At 34.3% G+C, this 16,438-nt stretch overlaps 1 protein-coding gene and 1 non-coding gene across 8 annotated transcripts in view; both read left to right on the forward strand.

The window, feature by feature from the left end:
• The window catches only part of EXD1 (exonuclease 3'-5' domain containing 1), a 27,452-nt gene extending 16,370 nt beyond the window's left edge, over window positions 1-11,082 (forward strand). For all 7 annotated transcript variants that reach the window (XM_039843832.1, XM_039843833.1, XM_039843834.1 and 4 more), the window contains 5 exons: window positions 2,958-3,062; window positions 3,141-3,221; window positions 5,278-5,421; window positions 6,046-6,237; window positions 9,621-11,082. In XM_039843832.1, coding sequence (XP_039699766.1) covers window positions 2,958-3,062; window positions 3,141-3,221; window positions 5,278-5,421; window positions 6,046-6,237; window positions 9,621-10,262 — 1,164 coding nt within the window. In that variant the 3' untranslated portion in view covers window positions 10,263-11,082. The remainder of the gene's footprint in view (window positions 1-2,957; window positions 3,063-3,140; window positions 3,222-5,277; window positions 5,422-6,045; window positions 6,238-9,620) is intronic.
• On the forward strand, window positions 3,372-3,478 carry LOC120587258 (U6 spliceosomal RNA). The gene has a single exon (XR_005648901.1). It is a non-coding gene; the product is annotated as a U6 spliceosomal RNA (small nuclear RNA).
• Window positions 11,083-16,438: the final 5,356 nt, after the last annotated feature.

The following is a 16,438-nucleotide window of genomic DNA, read 5'->3' on the forward strand; positions in this document are numbered from 1 at the left end:
AGAATGTAATAACACTTGGATGGGAGACCGCCTAGGAATACCAGGTGCTGTAGGTGTTTAAAAAAAAAAGAAGAATGTAATAACAGGATTATTAAAACAGAGTACATTTGTATAGTACTTTACAGTTTACAAAGCACTTTGATAAATATTATTTTATTTACATTTTTTATTTTATTCTTTTCTGGGAGCCTTTTGTTGCAAATGTGAATCTGTTTGATATTGTCTCATGAAACCATTTTTTTCATTCTGTTTTCTTTTTGCTGCTCTGATTGGTTGAGTTCCACTGCTTTGTCTTCAAATTGACTGATCCTTTCTTCTGCTTTGTCTCATCTGATGTTGAATCCCCTCTAGTGTGTTTTTTTTAACCATTGTATTCTTCAGCTCTGTGACTTCTATTTGGTACTTTCTTATATTTTCCATCTCGCTGTTAAAGTTCTCACTATGTTTACCCATTCTTTTCCCAGTAAAGCGAGCATCTTTATGACCATTACTTTGAACTCTTTATCAAGTAAATTACTTATCTCTGTTTCATTAAAATTTTTTCCTAAGATTTTATCTTGTTCTTTTGTTTGGAACATATTCCTTTGTTTCTTCATTTTGCTTGACTCTCTCTGTTGGTTTCTATACAGTAGATGAAACAGCAGCCTCTCCCAGTCTTGACAGAGTGGTCTTGTGCAGGAGTTGAACCTTGTCATTCAAGCCTGCCTCAACTCCTGTTTGTCTCTCAAACCTCTGTGCTTGTCCAAGCAGCCTATTGTATTTTTAATAGCTTCCAGTAGTTCTGTATGTTCCAAGACCTGTCATCATCCCAGAGGGGAAGATCTCAGCACCTAGATTCAGGCTGCTTAGAAGCCAGACCCTCAGACAAACTTTTAAAAGTATGCAAATATATATAGTCCTGTGGGACTGTAAGTGTAAGCCTTGCTGGCCACCACGGCCGGCAGTCTGAAGGTGTCCCCTGAATGGGAGTCAAAAAAATTGGGGCTCCAGATGAATGTATAAGCTCTTTTCTGGGTGATACTGACAAGCTTGAGCAAGGTAGAGAGAGAGCACCAAGATAGAGTCCACAGCTTACGTTTCTTGAGAGTAGCTCTGCAGGCCACTAAATGTGTGCTAAGCCTGAAGCCTGCCCCTCAGGCTGAAGCTCCAAGACAAGCAAAGAGGCCTCCTAAACAGAAAGACTGGGGAGTGTTCCCCAGTTTACTGTCTGTATAGTACCCTGGGGGTGGTACTTGCCAAGAATTGTCTCTCAGATTGCCAGAGTCCCATGGGGACCCAGGAATGTAAGTCTCCCACCCCCAGCCACCAGATCCAGGTGATCAAGGGACATCCCCTGGGCAGCAGCCATAAAAACGGGCACCAGACACAAAAAAGTACAGAGGCAACTACTTTTAACATGTTGAAATATTTTTATTATTTCTCTTTTTCTAACAACATGCTTATTACTCTCTATTAATCAGTTTTACAAATTACTAACTTTTATTGTGGTAAACAAATATTTTGCTCCCTTATAGTACCCACACCTCCCGGGATACTCCTAATTTAGTTATATACCAATTTGGGTTAAGACAGGAATCAGGCTATATGTGATTATGACTGTGTTAACTATTGCTCGCTGCCGTACCAAGTAAGATTGTTTCTTTTCTTGCATACCTTTTTGTTTTTCATAGAATTGATAATTGCCTCATCTTAGTAGTCTTGTTTTCTTTGCACCTGTGACTAAGCTTTCCCATATCTTCCCCTCAGTATAGTTTTTCCACGTGCTTACCACTATCCTGCTAACCTGTGCTGCATTTTTCTCCTGAATCCATCTTTCCTGGAGCCCTATATCCTCCTGTTCCAATACAGGCTAAAGTTTTCAGGACTCAAAGCTGTAGGGGAAGAGATACAGAGGCTCACTATTCAGTGTACAAACTTTCATTTTTCAGTCCACCACCAAGGCCTCCTCTATGTCTTACATTCCCAGCCCTAGAGCCTCTCTGGTTAGATTTATCCAGAGAATACATCTTCTGTCCTCTGTAGGAATAGTGGGGAATTGATGGAGATAACTTGGAGGCTTACTTCTCCTCCAGCCCACCCACACCCCATTCCCAGCTCCTTACTTTTATTAATATCGGCACATTTAATTCCTTAACCTTTATTTTTTTGTTTCTTTGTTTATTCTGTTTTGTTTTTCATACTCTGTTTCCATTCTGTCAGTATTTCCCACTCCTTTTCTTTAATTTGAAATTATTAAAGTGAATAATTAATGAATGGTTAATGAATAGCTAATTAATGAAGATATTTTCAGATGTAATGATATGTCTTAAGATGAAGGTAGCAAATATTTGTTGAGAGTCAAAGTTTTTTTTATATCCTTTGGCCTACTTCTCAGGGCCACATCTAGGAATCTATCCTAATTAATTCAAAATATGAAGAAAAAACATGTGAGAACCTATTCATTTATTCATCTTGGTATCATTTATAATGGCGAAAAATCAAAAACCACTTACATAGTTAATAACAGATGTTACAGTACATCTGATAACTGTTAATGTGGCTGCCAAAAATTGATGATAAGCACTATATGGAAAAACGTTTGAAAGTTTATGAATGGGGAAAGCAGGATATTGATTTGAGTGCATATTATTAGAGCCATGTATATTTATTTGCATACAAAAAAATGGAGGGGAGTATTGTATGACATGCATTGATTCGCTGAAGAAATGTATAACGGCCATTCACGTGCCTGGCTCTGTTCTAGTTGTTGCATGTGTAGTGGTGAATCCGACATAATCTCTTTTCTCATAGAGCTTGTAGTCTAGCAGAGAATTATTTTCCAAACTTTCATTGAATACTTATTATTCACTTTAAAAGTGAGGATGTTAAATATTTTATCACATGCCTTTCTTGATCCTCAGAGCCCCTCCCCTAGTTCTTCCTTATCCTAACATGTATGTCTGGATGGTCTATTGTAGGTGGCTACAAATAGCCGAGTTTACTTATTCGATATTTTCCTTCTGGGAAGTCGTGCTTTCAACAATGGACTTCAGATGGTATTAGAAGACAAAAGAATTTTGAAGGTAAGTATGTGAACAGATTCCTCTGCTAGTAAACCAGCAGCCAGGTTCTAATTACTTCTCTATCCTCTGATTCCTTAGGTTATCCATGATTGTCGTTGGCTTTCTGATTGCCTCTCTCATCAGTATGGAATTCTACTGAATAATGTTTTCGACACACAGGTACATGCAGGGAAACACTGAATTCAATCTGGAATGCATGGCTCCTATAGAACACAGGCCTTGTCCGATGAGTGGTTGAACGTCTTATTGTGTGTGTGCCCATTTCTGCCCACTTCTGTAAGGTATTTGTACAATATGCAAGAACTTTTGGTGCTCGCTTTGGCAGCACATATACTAAAATTTGAATGATACAGAGAAGATTAGCATGACACCTGCGTAAGGATGACATGCAAATTCATGAAGTGTTCCATATATATATATTTTTGCATTCCATATTTTTAACCAATGTACTGTATACTTGAAACTAATTTAAATGAATAAATTTTTTAAAAAAGAATATTTGATGAACTATAAAAGCACTTCAGAAAAATTACTTAAAAGTATTTAGGATTTTTCCCCTTCATTTTGCTCCAGAATTTGTCAAATAAGGAGCAAGCTCCATACTCTGTAACATTTAGAAACAAACCATTTGAGGATTTTTCAGAAGTCTGACATGGGACGCTTAGTATGAAGTGAGCAATCACATCTCTGCCTTTACCACATATATTATCAGTTAAGGTTAGTGGCTAGGTGGCATCTAGCTCAGGGATACAGGTTGTCCCACATATGTACTAAAAGCTTCTTATGGCCCAGAATAGCCTGAAGATATATGATTTTTCTCTGCTCTAGAGGACCCTAGAGAAATGAGGAATTTCTAGACTATGCTAGCACTTGGAGCTGATTTGGCTGTGAGAGCAGTAAAACTACAGTTTTCATTATGTTTTTTTAAGATTCTTCTAGGTTTATGTCAGTGAAAGGGAGATCTTGAATATATAAGCCTTGAGCCTTTGGAGAGGGGTTAAACTAAAACGATGGCCAATTTTATGTTATATGTGGTTCAAGTTTGCTCTTTATGTATCCGCTCATAATAAATTTATGCCACTCCTCGTGTTTACATGTTCCTTTGGGCCTTCTTTCAGGATCTCTCAGAGATTGCTTCTGTGCTTACTCCAAAATGTAAGAGAATTGCTCATTGTTCCCTCGGGGCCATAAGGCTTTTTGATTAGACACCATATGTATTGTGTAATGAAGATATTGGCATATCTTTTCATGTTTTTCTTTTCAGATTTTCATATTGCAAGAAGCAGAAATTGAGTTTTTCCTGTTTTTTTTCTTTTAACATGGTGTATTCATTTCCTGTTGCTGTTGTAACAAATCACCACAAATTTAGTAGCTTAAATCAACATAAATTATTCTCTTAACAGTTCTGGAGATCAGAAGTCTGAAATTGTTTTTACTGGGCTAAAGTCAAGGTGCTATCAGGTCTGGTTTCTTCTGGAGAGTCTGTTATCCTGGCATTTTCAGCTCTTACCTGTATTCTTTGGCTTGTACTTGTACTCCTCCATCTTCAAAATGCGTCACTCTAGTCTCTGTTGCCATTGTCATATCACCCTCTCTTCTGACTGTAGTGAAAGCTCCCTTTGTTTACCTCTGATAAAAACACTTGTGATTACATTTAAGGCACGCTTGGATAGTTCAAGATACTCTCATCTCAAGACCCTTAACTTAATCATAATTGCAAAGTCCATTTTGCCATATAAAATAACATTCATAGTTTCTAGAAATAAGACGTAGATATCTTTAAGGGCCATTATTTACCCTACCACACACAGATAAAGAATTATTTCAATTCTTAATTTTATTAGCTTTCCTTACCAAAATTTTACCAGAGTTGCTAATAAGTAATAAAATAATTCTTGAATTTTATCTTTCTTTCCCCGTTCCCCAAAGACACCAAAATGTAGTAAATGACCATAAGGCAGGCAAATAAAAGAAATGGAAAAAAAATAGACAAGGACACATTAAAGTTGGGTGATACTTTTTCGTTTTTCTCCCTAATTTTTCAAAGTTGACTGAAAAACTTTAAATTTTCTGATGACATTGCCTATCATGTGGGTTCTTAGGGAAAATGTATTTAAAGACATTTCTCTGACTATATTTATACTATTTCTGCCAGGACGTAGATCACTGTGTGTATTCTACAGACTTGTCTGTTTGTCTTTTTTTACTGCCACAGGTGGCAGACGTCCTTCAATTTTCCATGGAAACAGGTGGCTTTCTTCCAAATTGCATCAGTACTTTACAGGAGAGTTTAATAAGACACCTTAAAGTAGCCCCCAAATATCTCTTCTTTCTGGAAGAGAGACAAAAACTGATTCAGGTGAGTATTAAAGAACGAGAAATGATAGCTGTCATATAAGCAATTGAGCATTGCTAAAATCTTAGTTGTGCCGAATGGGAACAGTTTGTTTGTGGTCTCAAGTTGATAAGAGCCAAGATCCAGATTTGTTGTATATCAATTATAAAGCATTCTGAAGTAAATTTTTAAGTTGGTACAAGAAGGGATTATATTGAGAATTTTGACTAAGGTGATGGAACAAAAATTATCCTAATTATTTCTCCGAAAGTAAGGTAGATTTTCTTTGGCTCCTGATAGTCTTACATGCAAACTTGGGTTATGACCACATGGCGACAGTTTTGGTCATATAAGCAAGTTTGCTGCCTCTTGTTTTAAATGAGAAGTCCTAATGTCTCCCTGTCTCTGTCTCTCTTTTTGTCTTTCACTTCCCCTCTCCCCGTCTCCCCTGAATCTCCCCACTCCCACATACTGTATACACAAAGTGTGTGTGTGTGTTCTCAGAAGGCTAGCCATAGAATGAAAGCAAAGATAATAATTGAAGAAAATGATAGTAATAGTGTTTTAAGTTAAGCAACACTTAAATAAACAGTTATTATCTTTAAGATTTTGCTTACTATTCAGAGAAAATTATTTTGGTGTCTCTAGGAAAATCCAGAAGTGTGGTTCACACGACCTCTTTCACCCTCCTTACTGAAAATTTTAGCCCTGGAAGCCACCTACCTGCTACCCCTTCGCTTGGTACTCCTGGATGAGATGATGTCTGACCTAACCACTCTGGTGGATGGGTACCTAAACACTTACCGAGAAGGCTCTGCAGACCGGCTGGGAGGCACGGAGGTAGGTGCAGCTCTCTGTGGCTGCATTTTGAGGACTTCCACTTCTGCCTTATTCCTCATCGAGGTCACAGTGATACCTACTCTTCACAGCTGCAGGAAATTACATGAGGCAGAACTTGATGATAAATATTTCTGAAGGGGCTATAATTCGGGCTTATAATTTCCTTGAGCACTTTTTCATAACATTAAATTATGTTTCCAATAAATATTTCTGTCAAAGAATGGATAAATTTAAGATTTCATCAGTTACTTTTATGAAGCCAACAATATAAGAAAACTATACTCACAAGTTGGGAAACTATTGCCCAAAGGCCAAATCTGCCCCATGACTTATTTTTGTACAGCTCACAAGCTCAGAACAGTTTTTATGGTTTTTAAAGGATTGTAAAAGGATAAAAGAAAAAGTATACAACAGAGATAGTTTGCGGCTCACAAAGCCTAAAATACTTACTATTTGGCTCCTTACATAAAAAATTTGTAGGCTGCTGGTATAAACCATTCTCACTTAGAAATACTGATGCAGAATCCTAAATAAAATATTTGCATTTTGGGTACAAACCCCACTTACATATATTATACTTTTAATGTTTCACTAGATTCTAATTATGAACATGGTTCAATGTCAGAAAATTCTCCATTTTACTAGAGCCAAGAAAGTATTATGATTATCTCAGAAATGCTGAAAAAAATTATAACTTTTTCGTATTTTGCTCTCACTGTTTAACAAAAAAAGAACAACATAAAAATCCTTGCATATCTTGTTCCATTGAAGAATTTTAATGTTTTTCATTTATCATTGTAAAACCAAGGACAACTTTATAACTTTTTTGCTCTCATTATTTAGTTCTAGAAAATTATGTTATTCCACATACAGTACTGATTAAAGTTGGAATGGATACTTTAACATGATAAAAGATATATAGATCTCAAGACTATGTAATGTTTAACTGAGAACACTAAAAACATTCTTGATTTAATATCAAGAAAAAATTTTAAATGGTGACTATCACCACTACTTTAATATTTTTGAAGCTATTAGGCAATGTAATTTTTTAAAAGATGAACTATAAAAACTGAACAGGAGGAATTAGAATTATGACATTCCTGTGATATAGCTGAAAACTGAAGAGAATCAACTGCAAAAGACAACCACAAACAAAAAGACACTTTAGTAAAGTGGGTACAAATATAACATAAAAATTAATAACTTTCCTATATCCATATACAGAATTAGAAAATATAATGGAAGAAAACATCAATTTATAACTGTAACAAAAAGATAGATTACCTAGAAATAAGTCTAACGAAAAGATAGATTACCTAGAAATAAGTCTAATTAGAGATGAAAACATTAAAATATTAATGAATGACATAAAAGAGAACTTGAATAGGAACACTATTTTTAGCTATTAATTATTCCTAAATCAACTTTTGAATTTAACTCTATTTCAAGAAAAATGTTAACACCAGCATTATTTTGGGAAACTTTGATTGTAGAGGTTATAGAGATCAATAAGCATAAATAAGTCCTGTCAGATATCAAAACATATTATAAGTCTACACTAAATAAAACAGTTTGCAACTGGTACAGTGTAGGCAGATCAATGGAACAGAGTAGAGAACCCAGAAATAGATCCAATATATATCTACCAGTATGGTTTTGATAAAGGTAGAATTTCCTATCAATGAGAAAAAGATAATAATTCAGTAAACAGCCTTAGGCAATTGACTATTGTGGGGGAAGAGAATCAGAGTCAGATTGCTGTCTCTTTCATTACACCAAAACCAACTCCACGAATCAAGTATTTATGTAAAAAATCGAAATTATAAAATTATTGGAAAAAAACAATTAAAATGATCTCACAGTAGGGAATGCTTTCCTCTCTCCCCAACTTTATTGAAAAATGATTAACAAAATTAATTGTATGCATTTAAAGTGTACATCTTGATGATTTGCTATACATATACATTTGTAGAATGATTACCAAGATCAAGATAATTAACACATCCTTCCCCTCACATAGTTAACTTTTTTGTGTGTGTGGTGAGAATGCTTAAGATCTACTCTCAGCAACTTTCAAGTATATAATACCAAATTATTAATATAGTAACTATGCTGTACATTGTATCCTCAGAACTTATCGCTGAAAGTTTGTACCATTGACTTACATCCTCCCATTTCCCCCTTTCTCCAAACCCTGACAACCATCATTCTATTTTCTATTTCTATAAAATCATTTTTTTTTTAGATTCCACATGTAAGCGATATTATCCGGTATTTGTTTTTCTCTCTCTGGCTTATTTCACTTAGCATAATATCCTCTAAGTTCATCCACGTTGTCACAAATGGCAGGATTTCATTTCTTTATGGCTGTATATACACACACCACACTTTTTTTTGCAAAAAATGGAATCTTCTTTATTTTTATGTTCCATTGGTCTATTTGTCTTTCCTACACCTTCTTAATCCATTCATCCATTGATAGACACTTGAGTTGTTTCCATATATTGGCTATCGTGAATAATGCACTGTAAATGGGAGTGCTGATATCTCTGTAAGACAGTGATTTATTTCCCTCAGATATATACCAAGATGCGGTATTACTAGACGTCCATATCTGGTAGCCCTATTTTTAATATTTTTGAGAGACTGCCATACTGTCTTCCATAACGGTTGTACCAATTCATATTCTCACCAACACTGTATAAGAGTTCTCTTTTCTTCATGTTCTTGCCAACACTTATTATCTCGTCTTTTTGATAATAGCCATCCTAACAGTTATGAGGTGATATCTCATTGTGGTTTTGATTTGCATTTCCCTGATGTTTAGTGTTGTCGAGTATCTTTTCATATACCTATTGACCATTCGAATGTCTATTCAGGTCCTTTGCTCATTTTTAATTGGACCATTTTCTCTTTTGCTATTGAATTGTATGGGGGTGATGTTTTTCTGTGCAACACAGAAATACTCAGAACTCTTAAAAGATTAATAAATATGACTTTAAAATTTTTGTATAGCAAAAATACTGTGAACAAAGTCAAAAGGCAAATAACCTGGGAAAAATTATTCGCCTCATTATCAAAGAGGAAATTTTCCTAATATATCTATTATTTTAGTTAGTATTTGTGTAATCACAGTTGAAAAAGGAGACTTACTTTTTACTGTATAATTTTGATACACACACAATACACACACAAAACTGGATCCAAAATATTTACTTGAAAAATACTACTACTGTAGTTGAAGACACTAGAGGGTACTATAAGAACACATTTGAATAGAATCTCACTTGCCAAGTACTGTTAAGTACTGCAGAAGTGATCTTAAGGAGCATATTCAGAAGTTTAGTTACAGTGGACTTGTGTTTATTTTCTTTTCTTAGCCTACATGTATGGAGCTTCCAGAGGAACTACTTCAGCTCAAAGACTTCCAGAAGCAGCGCAGAGAGAGAGCTGCAAAAGAATACAGGATGAATGCACAGGGACTCCTAGTAAGGACAGTGCTACATCCAAAAGAATCAATGACAGAGACAGCAGGGAAAGAGGGAAAAGTAAGAGGTTTCTTACTTTGTGAAAATTCTAGGCTAGATAAAGCTCCAAGTTTTATATCCCATAAATATGTAAATTTACTGAAAGAAGCTAAAAGTAAACAAACTACAACAGAACCTCTGCATTTACCTACCATAAAGGAAGAAGCCAATGAGGATACCAGTGACAAAGTGATTGGCCCTGAGTCACAGGGGTCGGAGGATCAGAGAATAAATCAAAAAGAACACCTTAAGATACCGAAACAGGAGTTTCAGACAAGTTTATCTTTGAAGGAGGAGATAGAACAGTTACTGATGGAGGAAAACAAGGAAGATTTAAAGTGCACCAAACAAGATATTTCTGTGTCTCCTTCTCTTCCTCAGGAAACCAGAGAGTCTCCAAGTGACACCTTTCATCCTTTTAGAAAAGCTCTGCTTTCTACACTTCCTCCCTTGGAGGAGACTGATTCCTGGATAAATCCTTCAAATCTGCCTTAAGAGATCTATAATTTGTTCTTGAGGCCACTAAAGTGGCTCATTTCACCAGCCATCAGGGCTTTCCTCAGTGCCTAAGTTTCTCATGTTGTAAATTTAGTTAAGCTTTGTCATAGGCTTTGGGGAAAATTATATCCTCTTACTTATTCCTACATTCCTGGGGTTTGATTAGGATGGAAATGAGTAAGTTAAATAATGGAAGAAATAAATTTTCTGATGATGTCACAGGGCAGAAATGTTCCCAGTAGCCAAAGTGAATTATTTCTCATAATTTGGATTTAGAGGATTTGAAAAAGGAAAAAATTGGAGGCTTAATGTCTGGAAGAATCTATACTTTTAAAATTTTGTTGTCTTTTTTTGTTTGAAGGTGGTTAGTAAAACTCTTTGCCATAAGTTTAAAAATAATCGATACTTGAAAACTTTATTAGTACTCTTTTCATTTTTAAAATACTAACTTTAATTTTTCAATTATATCTCAATAAAGCTGAAAAAATATTAACTTTATTTTTGGATTTTGAATGCTTTGTCTGTCTCATAGACAAATAATCGTTAATGTTATTATAGGAATCAATATCCCAGTTTTAATTTTTTTAGACCATTTACTTTTAGATTTTGTCCATTTTTCTAACATAGCAAGATTTCTTTTTAGTGTGTCTATTATGTAAACTTGAAGTTTGATTCTACTCTATTTGCCTGGATTTGGTATACTTTCTTAGGGTGAAAAGAAGGTAGTTTGTACTGAGCCTTTTTTTATATTGAATACTTTCAAGTTTCTCACATTCATTTGTGTAATAACCAATAAATTTGTTTTGGTATTAGGTTATCTCTTTTCTTATTTGCGTCAGGGTAGGAATAAATTGGAATATGTCTGGATTTCTAGGTTTAGAGTCTAGTTTAGAAATCTATAATATGACTTTTTCAGGACTATATTACTTATTGCACTTAGGGAAAACTTAAGGACCGTCTATGATTAGGAACATCCTTGTCTGCACCAGTTGATTCTGAGTTCCACCAAAAGAGCTGTGCCCTTCCAAACTCGAGAGCCCAGATCTAGTCTAACATTAAGATGATGGTAAGCCCAAGAACAGTCAGCTCAGCCCTGCATTTGCTGCGTCTCACTTTGTCTTTAGCTTAGAAAGTCACTTTGGGCCAGGGAGGTTTCTGGTTCATCTTGGATAAATGCAACTTCAGGTTGAGCCCAGAATGTGGTTAATCTAGGCTTACTCCAGTAAGGGCGTGAATTCCTGTAGAATTCCTGGAATTGATTTAGCTTTATACCCCACACAACATATATACATACAAGTTACAAAGAAAAATGTAAACATTATATTCTTCATGTTTAAAAAAGAATTCTTTTATTATATATGTTTTGTTACTATACTTTTAAAAAAACACACAATGGGATTGTGTTGGTCCTTTGCTGCACCGCTCAATGTGGTAGCCACTAGCCATGTGTATTTAAATTTAAAATTAAATTAAGTAAAATTAAATAAAATTTAAAATTCAGTTCATCAGTTACACCTGCCGTATTTCTAGTATTCAGTAAATATTCTCATGTGCCCAGCAGCTATCATATCAAACATCACAGATGTAAAACATTTCCTTCGCTTTAGAAAGTTCAATTGTACCATGCTATTTGAGAAGTCCTTTGACTCCCAGAACTAAATGAACCTTTGGGTTTCATTACAGTATTTTCTTAGGGCAACACTTGTATTCTTGGAACCCATTTTTCTCCACATCCTCATCTAGCCTGGAGTGCCTATCTAAATTTCATGTGTGCAGTCAGATCCTATCATGAAGTTCTGTCTTTTGCTAGATAGAGTGTAAAAAAGTCCCGGGGTCGTTCAAGCCTGTTGCTAGCCCTCTGTGCCATTACTCAGATTTTTTTGTCTAAAATTTGCCCAGAATCTTGGGAAATGCTGGGTTCTTGTCCCAAATCCATCAAGTTCTTTATCCCATATTATTCTAATTGAGAGCTCATAAAACCATACAAACTGTTTTCCCAAACTCTTGGGATTTTTGCTTCAGTCTACACTATTCCCTTGCATCCTACTCAGGTCTGACCTTTCTGATCTGACCTTTCTGTACATGACCAACAATTAAATATTCCTACAAGTAATTTGAACTTTTTAGTTTGGGACTTAGAAAACAGAGATAAATGACTTCCCTGAACAAAAATGCAGCACTAAGAATACATCAAGTGTTTCTTGCTTGTCGTCATTCAATGTTCTTTTAACTACAGTGTGAAAAATCACTGCAGCAGCATCGCCTCCAGTCTGGATGTGGGCTTGATAAATCCCAAAAGGACGCAATAGAATTTTAATGCCCTATTGGCATCTCATTGTTTTGACAGGGTCCTGCAGCAAACTGAGATGAGGCCTAGAGCAAACTAGAGAGCTTGGGGGTGACTAGCCAGGTATACTTATCAAAAAGGCATTTACACTGTATTATAAAAGCAAACGCTTTATAAAAAATTTAGAAAAAGGAAAAATATAACTATCATCCCACATTGTACAACCCTTCCCAACATTTTTGCATTTTTCTCTCGATTTTCTCTCATTCTTTCTCTCCCTACTCACATATATATTTGAAACACAGTCACAATTATACAATAAATACATTTATTGTGCTTTTTATATCATTTATTTTTCCATTTTATAATCCTAACAGCTAATATTTTTAATAGATGTTTTATTTTTTTAGATGTTTCATTTTAAAACTTGTGTTGTTAAATAGAATTTGGAAAATAAGAAAAAATTTACTCTTATTTCTCTAACCTGATAGAAAAAGCAGGTAACATTTTTGTTAATTCCAGTGTTTGTGCACAGATTTTTCACTCTATATGGTTGTAACCATACACATACGTATATGTAGCCTGCCTTGTGAATGTTCCCCTACTGTTACCCAACCTTTGTAAAGATTTTTAATGACGGCGTAATACTTCTAAGAGGATGCAGTGTGGTTTAACTGTATTTTGGTATTTTGAGGTTGTTTCCAATTCCTTACTTTGCGCTTTTTTTTCACAGTTTCTTCCATGTTTTGAATCACTTTGTTAGAATGAAATTCTAGAAATAGAATTAGCAGGTCAAAGAGGTTTTCTTGTTTTTGTTTTTAGAATGTTTTTGCAGCTCTTGCTAAGTTATTTTACAAAAGCATTAATTACATTGCCACTTCCAATTTTTGTAGAAATGATGCACCATTGAGAGCATTAGATTTTTTTCTTGAGCAGCATGGCATACTTTTGACTTTGAAAATTCTTTTTCATCCATAAATCTGAAAGGTTTATTGTCACTTTCTATAACTTACCTGCATTGCATGCTATGATGATTAATGAGAACATAAATGTTGGGAACACTTGAATCCCTGGTCTCTAAGTAAGGACAATTTTTGGGTAAAATATTTTAATCATAGAAACCCTAAAAAAAAAATCATAATCTATATACTCATGATAAGAGATATCTTTAAAATATCTTCCATGTTCTCATTAGGGATATTATAGAAGATTATGTTTATTATATGAAATAAAAATCTTAGCTAAATTGCTAGGTTTACCCTAAGACAAAGTTTAACACATTCTATTTCACATACTCGTAGGAATTGAGCTTTTGTCTCTATAATAGAACTCCTCAAACAGAAAGAACTGTCAAATTGTAATCATGGCATAATCATCAACCCAATCTTAAAATAATATGTCATTTCAAATAAAATGTGTAGGCTATGCCTCAATTTAGTCAGGCATGAACAGCATTTTTTAAACAATGGAATTGAATAGAAAATATCAGAGTGCATTACACATGGTAAGGGAAAGTATCATTTTGTGAAACTTTTTTTTCCTCAGTTGTATGCCTGAGGCATGTGTGCTTTAATTGTTGGTTGTAGTAAAACAAACAAACAAACAAAAACAACTGAAGATAAGCATAGAAGAAAATTTATATCTTGAAATACTTATGCAATAAAATGAGGAAAGATCTAAAATCAATGATCTCAGCTTTCACCTTAAGCTAGAAAAAGAAGAGTAAATTAAATTTGGCATAAGTAGAGGATGAAATGAATAATGATAAGAGTAGAAATCAATCAAAATATCATAATTAAAAGTGGATGAAGAAAATGAATAAAACCAAAACCTGATCCCTTGGAAAGATCAATAAAATTGCTAAACCTTTAACCATACCAACCCAGAGAAAAAAAAGACACAAATTATCAATATTAGGAATGAAAGAGAGATTATCATTACAAAAACTACATATATTAAAAGGATAACAAGGGACTGCTATGAACAATTCTATGCCCACAAATTGAATAGCTCAGTTGGAACAGACAAATTCATTGAAAAACACAAATTATCAAAACTTATTCAAGAAGTAATAGAAATCTGAATAAACCTAAATCAAGTAAACAAATTGAATTCATAATTTAAAACCTTTCTTCTAGCAAACTTTGTACCCAGATAGCTTTCCTGGTGAATTTCTATCTAAGAGAGCAATAATACCACTTCTTCTAGGAAATAAAAAAGGGGTCACTTCCCAACTCATTTTATGAGGCCTGCATTACCCCGATACCAAAACCAGACAACAACATTGCAAGAACACCATAGACCAATATCCCTCATGAACAAAGATGAAAAAGTTTTTAACAAAACATTAGTAAATAGAATCCAGAAACATTATAAAGAGGATAATATGTAATGATCAAGTGGATTTTATCCCAGGAATGCAAGTGTAGTTTAACATGAAAATGTAATGTGTCATATTAACAGAATAAAGGAAAAAGACCATCTGATTATCTCAATAACTACCAAAATTTTTTTTTGACAAAGTTATACATCCATTCATGGTAAAAAACAAACAAACAAAAAACAATCAAACTGTCAGCAAATTAGGATTACAAGGGACTTCTACTTAATAAAGTTCTTATTAAAAATCCTATTACTGACACCAAAGACACAAGCAACAAAAGGAAAAATAAATTAATTGGACTTCTTAAAAATTTGCATTTCAAAATAGTAAAAAGGCTACCTATAGGATGAGAGAATATATTTGTAAATCATATATCTGATAAGAGATTCATATCCAGAATGTATAGAGAACTCCTGAAATTCAACAACAAAAATACAGCTTGATTCAAAAATGGGCAATGGGCTTGAACAGACATTTCTCCAAAGAAGATATGCACATGGCCAAAAAGCACATGAAAAGATTCTCAGCATCACTAATCATTAAAGAAATACAAATTAAAACTACAATGAGATACCACCTCATACCCATTAGGATGTCTAGTACCAAAAAACTGAAAATAGCAAGTGTAGATGAGGATGTGGAGAAATTGGAATGTCTGTGCGCTATTGGTGGGAATGTAAAATGATGCAGCTGTTGTGGAAAACAGTTTGGCAGTTCCTCAAATACTTAAAAATAGAATTACCATATCATCTAGCAATTCCACTTCTGGTTTATACCCAAAAGACTTGAAAACAGAGTCTTGAAGAGATATTTACACCCCATGTTTATAGTAGCATTATTTCCAATAGCTAAAACATGGAAATGTCCGTTCATGAATGAATGCATAAGCAAAATACATACATTCAGGTAATATGAATGTTCTCTATCTTGATTACCATGGTAGTACACATTCATTGAAACTCATTGAACGGTACATGGATTTAATTGTGCATAAACTATGCCCAATAAATTTTATTTTAAAAGCATTTGGAAACCATTGGTCTAGTCGATATAGGGGAAATAAATAATCATTAGGGTTAAAGTATTTTGTTAAATGATATCAATGAACAGAAGAAGCAAATATATGTTGCTAATATAGTCAGATAAAATTTAAACAAAATTTAAAAAGGAACAATATAAAGTGCTTATAGTGCAGGTAGAAAAAATAAAAGAAACAGTAATATATGCACATGGTTATAAAATAAATAGCACAGAAGGGCTTATAATGAAAATAATTATCTCCTTGCCCTATCCTTTCCCCATCTCAGTAATTTTTCCCAGAGGCATCCACTTTTAATACTTTAATCCCCCTCTTTTTACCTCAGTGAACTAGAATGTAAACTGATATGTAATATTTGATGGAAGGCATTTAATTGTGATGTAAACCAGAAGTGCCAGTAACTTAAGCCTAAAGCTGCTGATCTCTCTCCACATTGCCACAATAGCCTCTCTGATTTGTGTGAG

This window comes from Pteropus medius, unplaced genomic scaffold, assembly GCF_902729225.1.
Source record: "Pteropus medius unplaced genomic scaffold, Ma_sr-lr_union100, whole genome shotgun sequence".
NCBI classification, from domain to species: Eukaryota; Metazoa; Chordata; class Mammalia; order Chiroptera; family Pteropodidae; genus Pteropus; species Pteropus medius.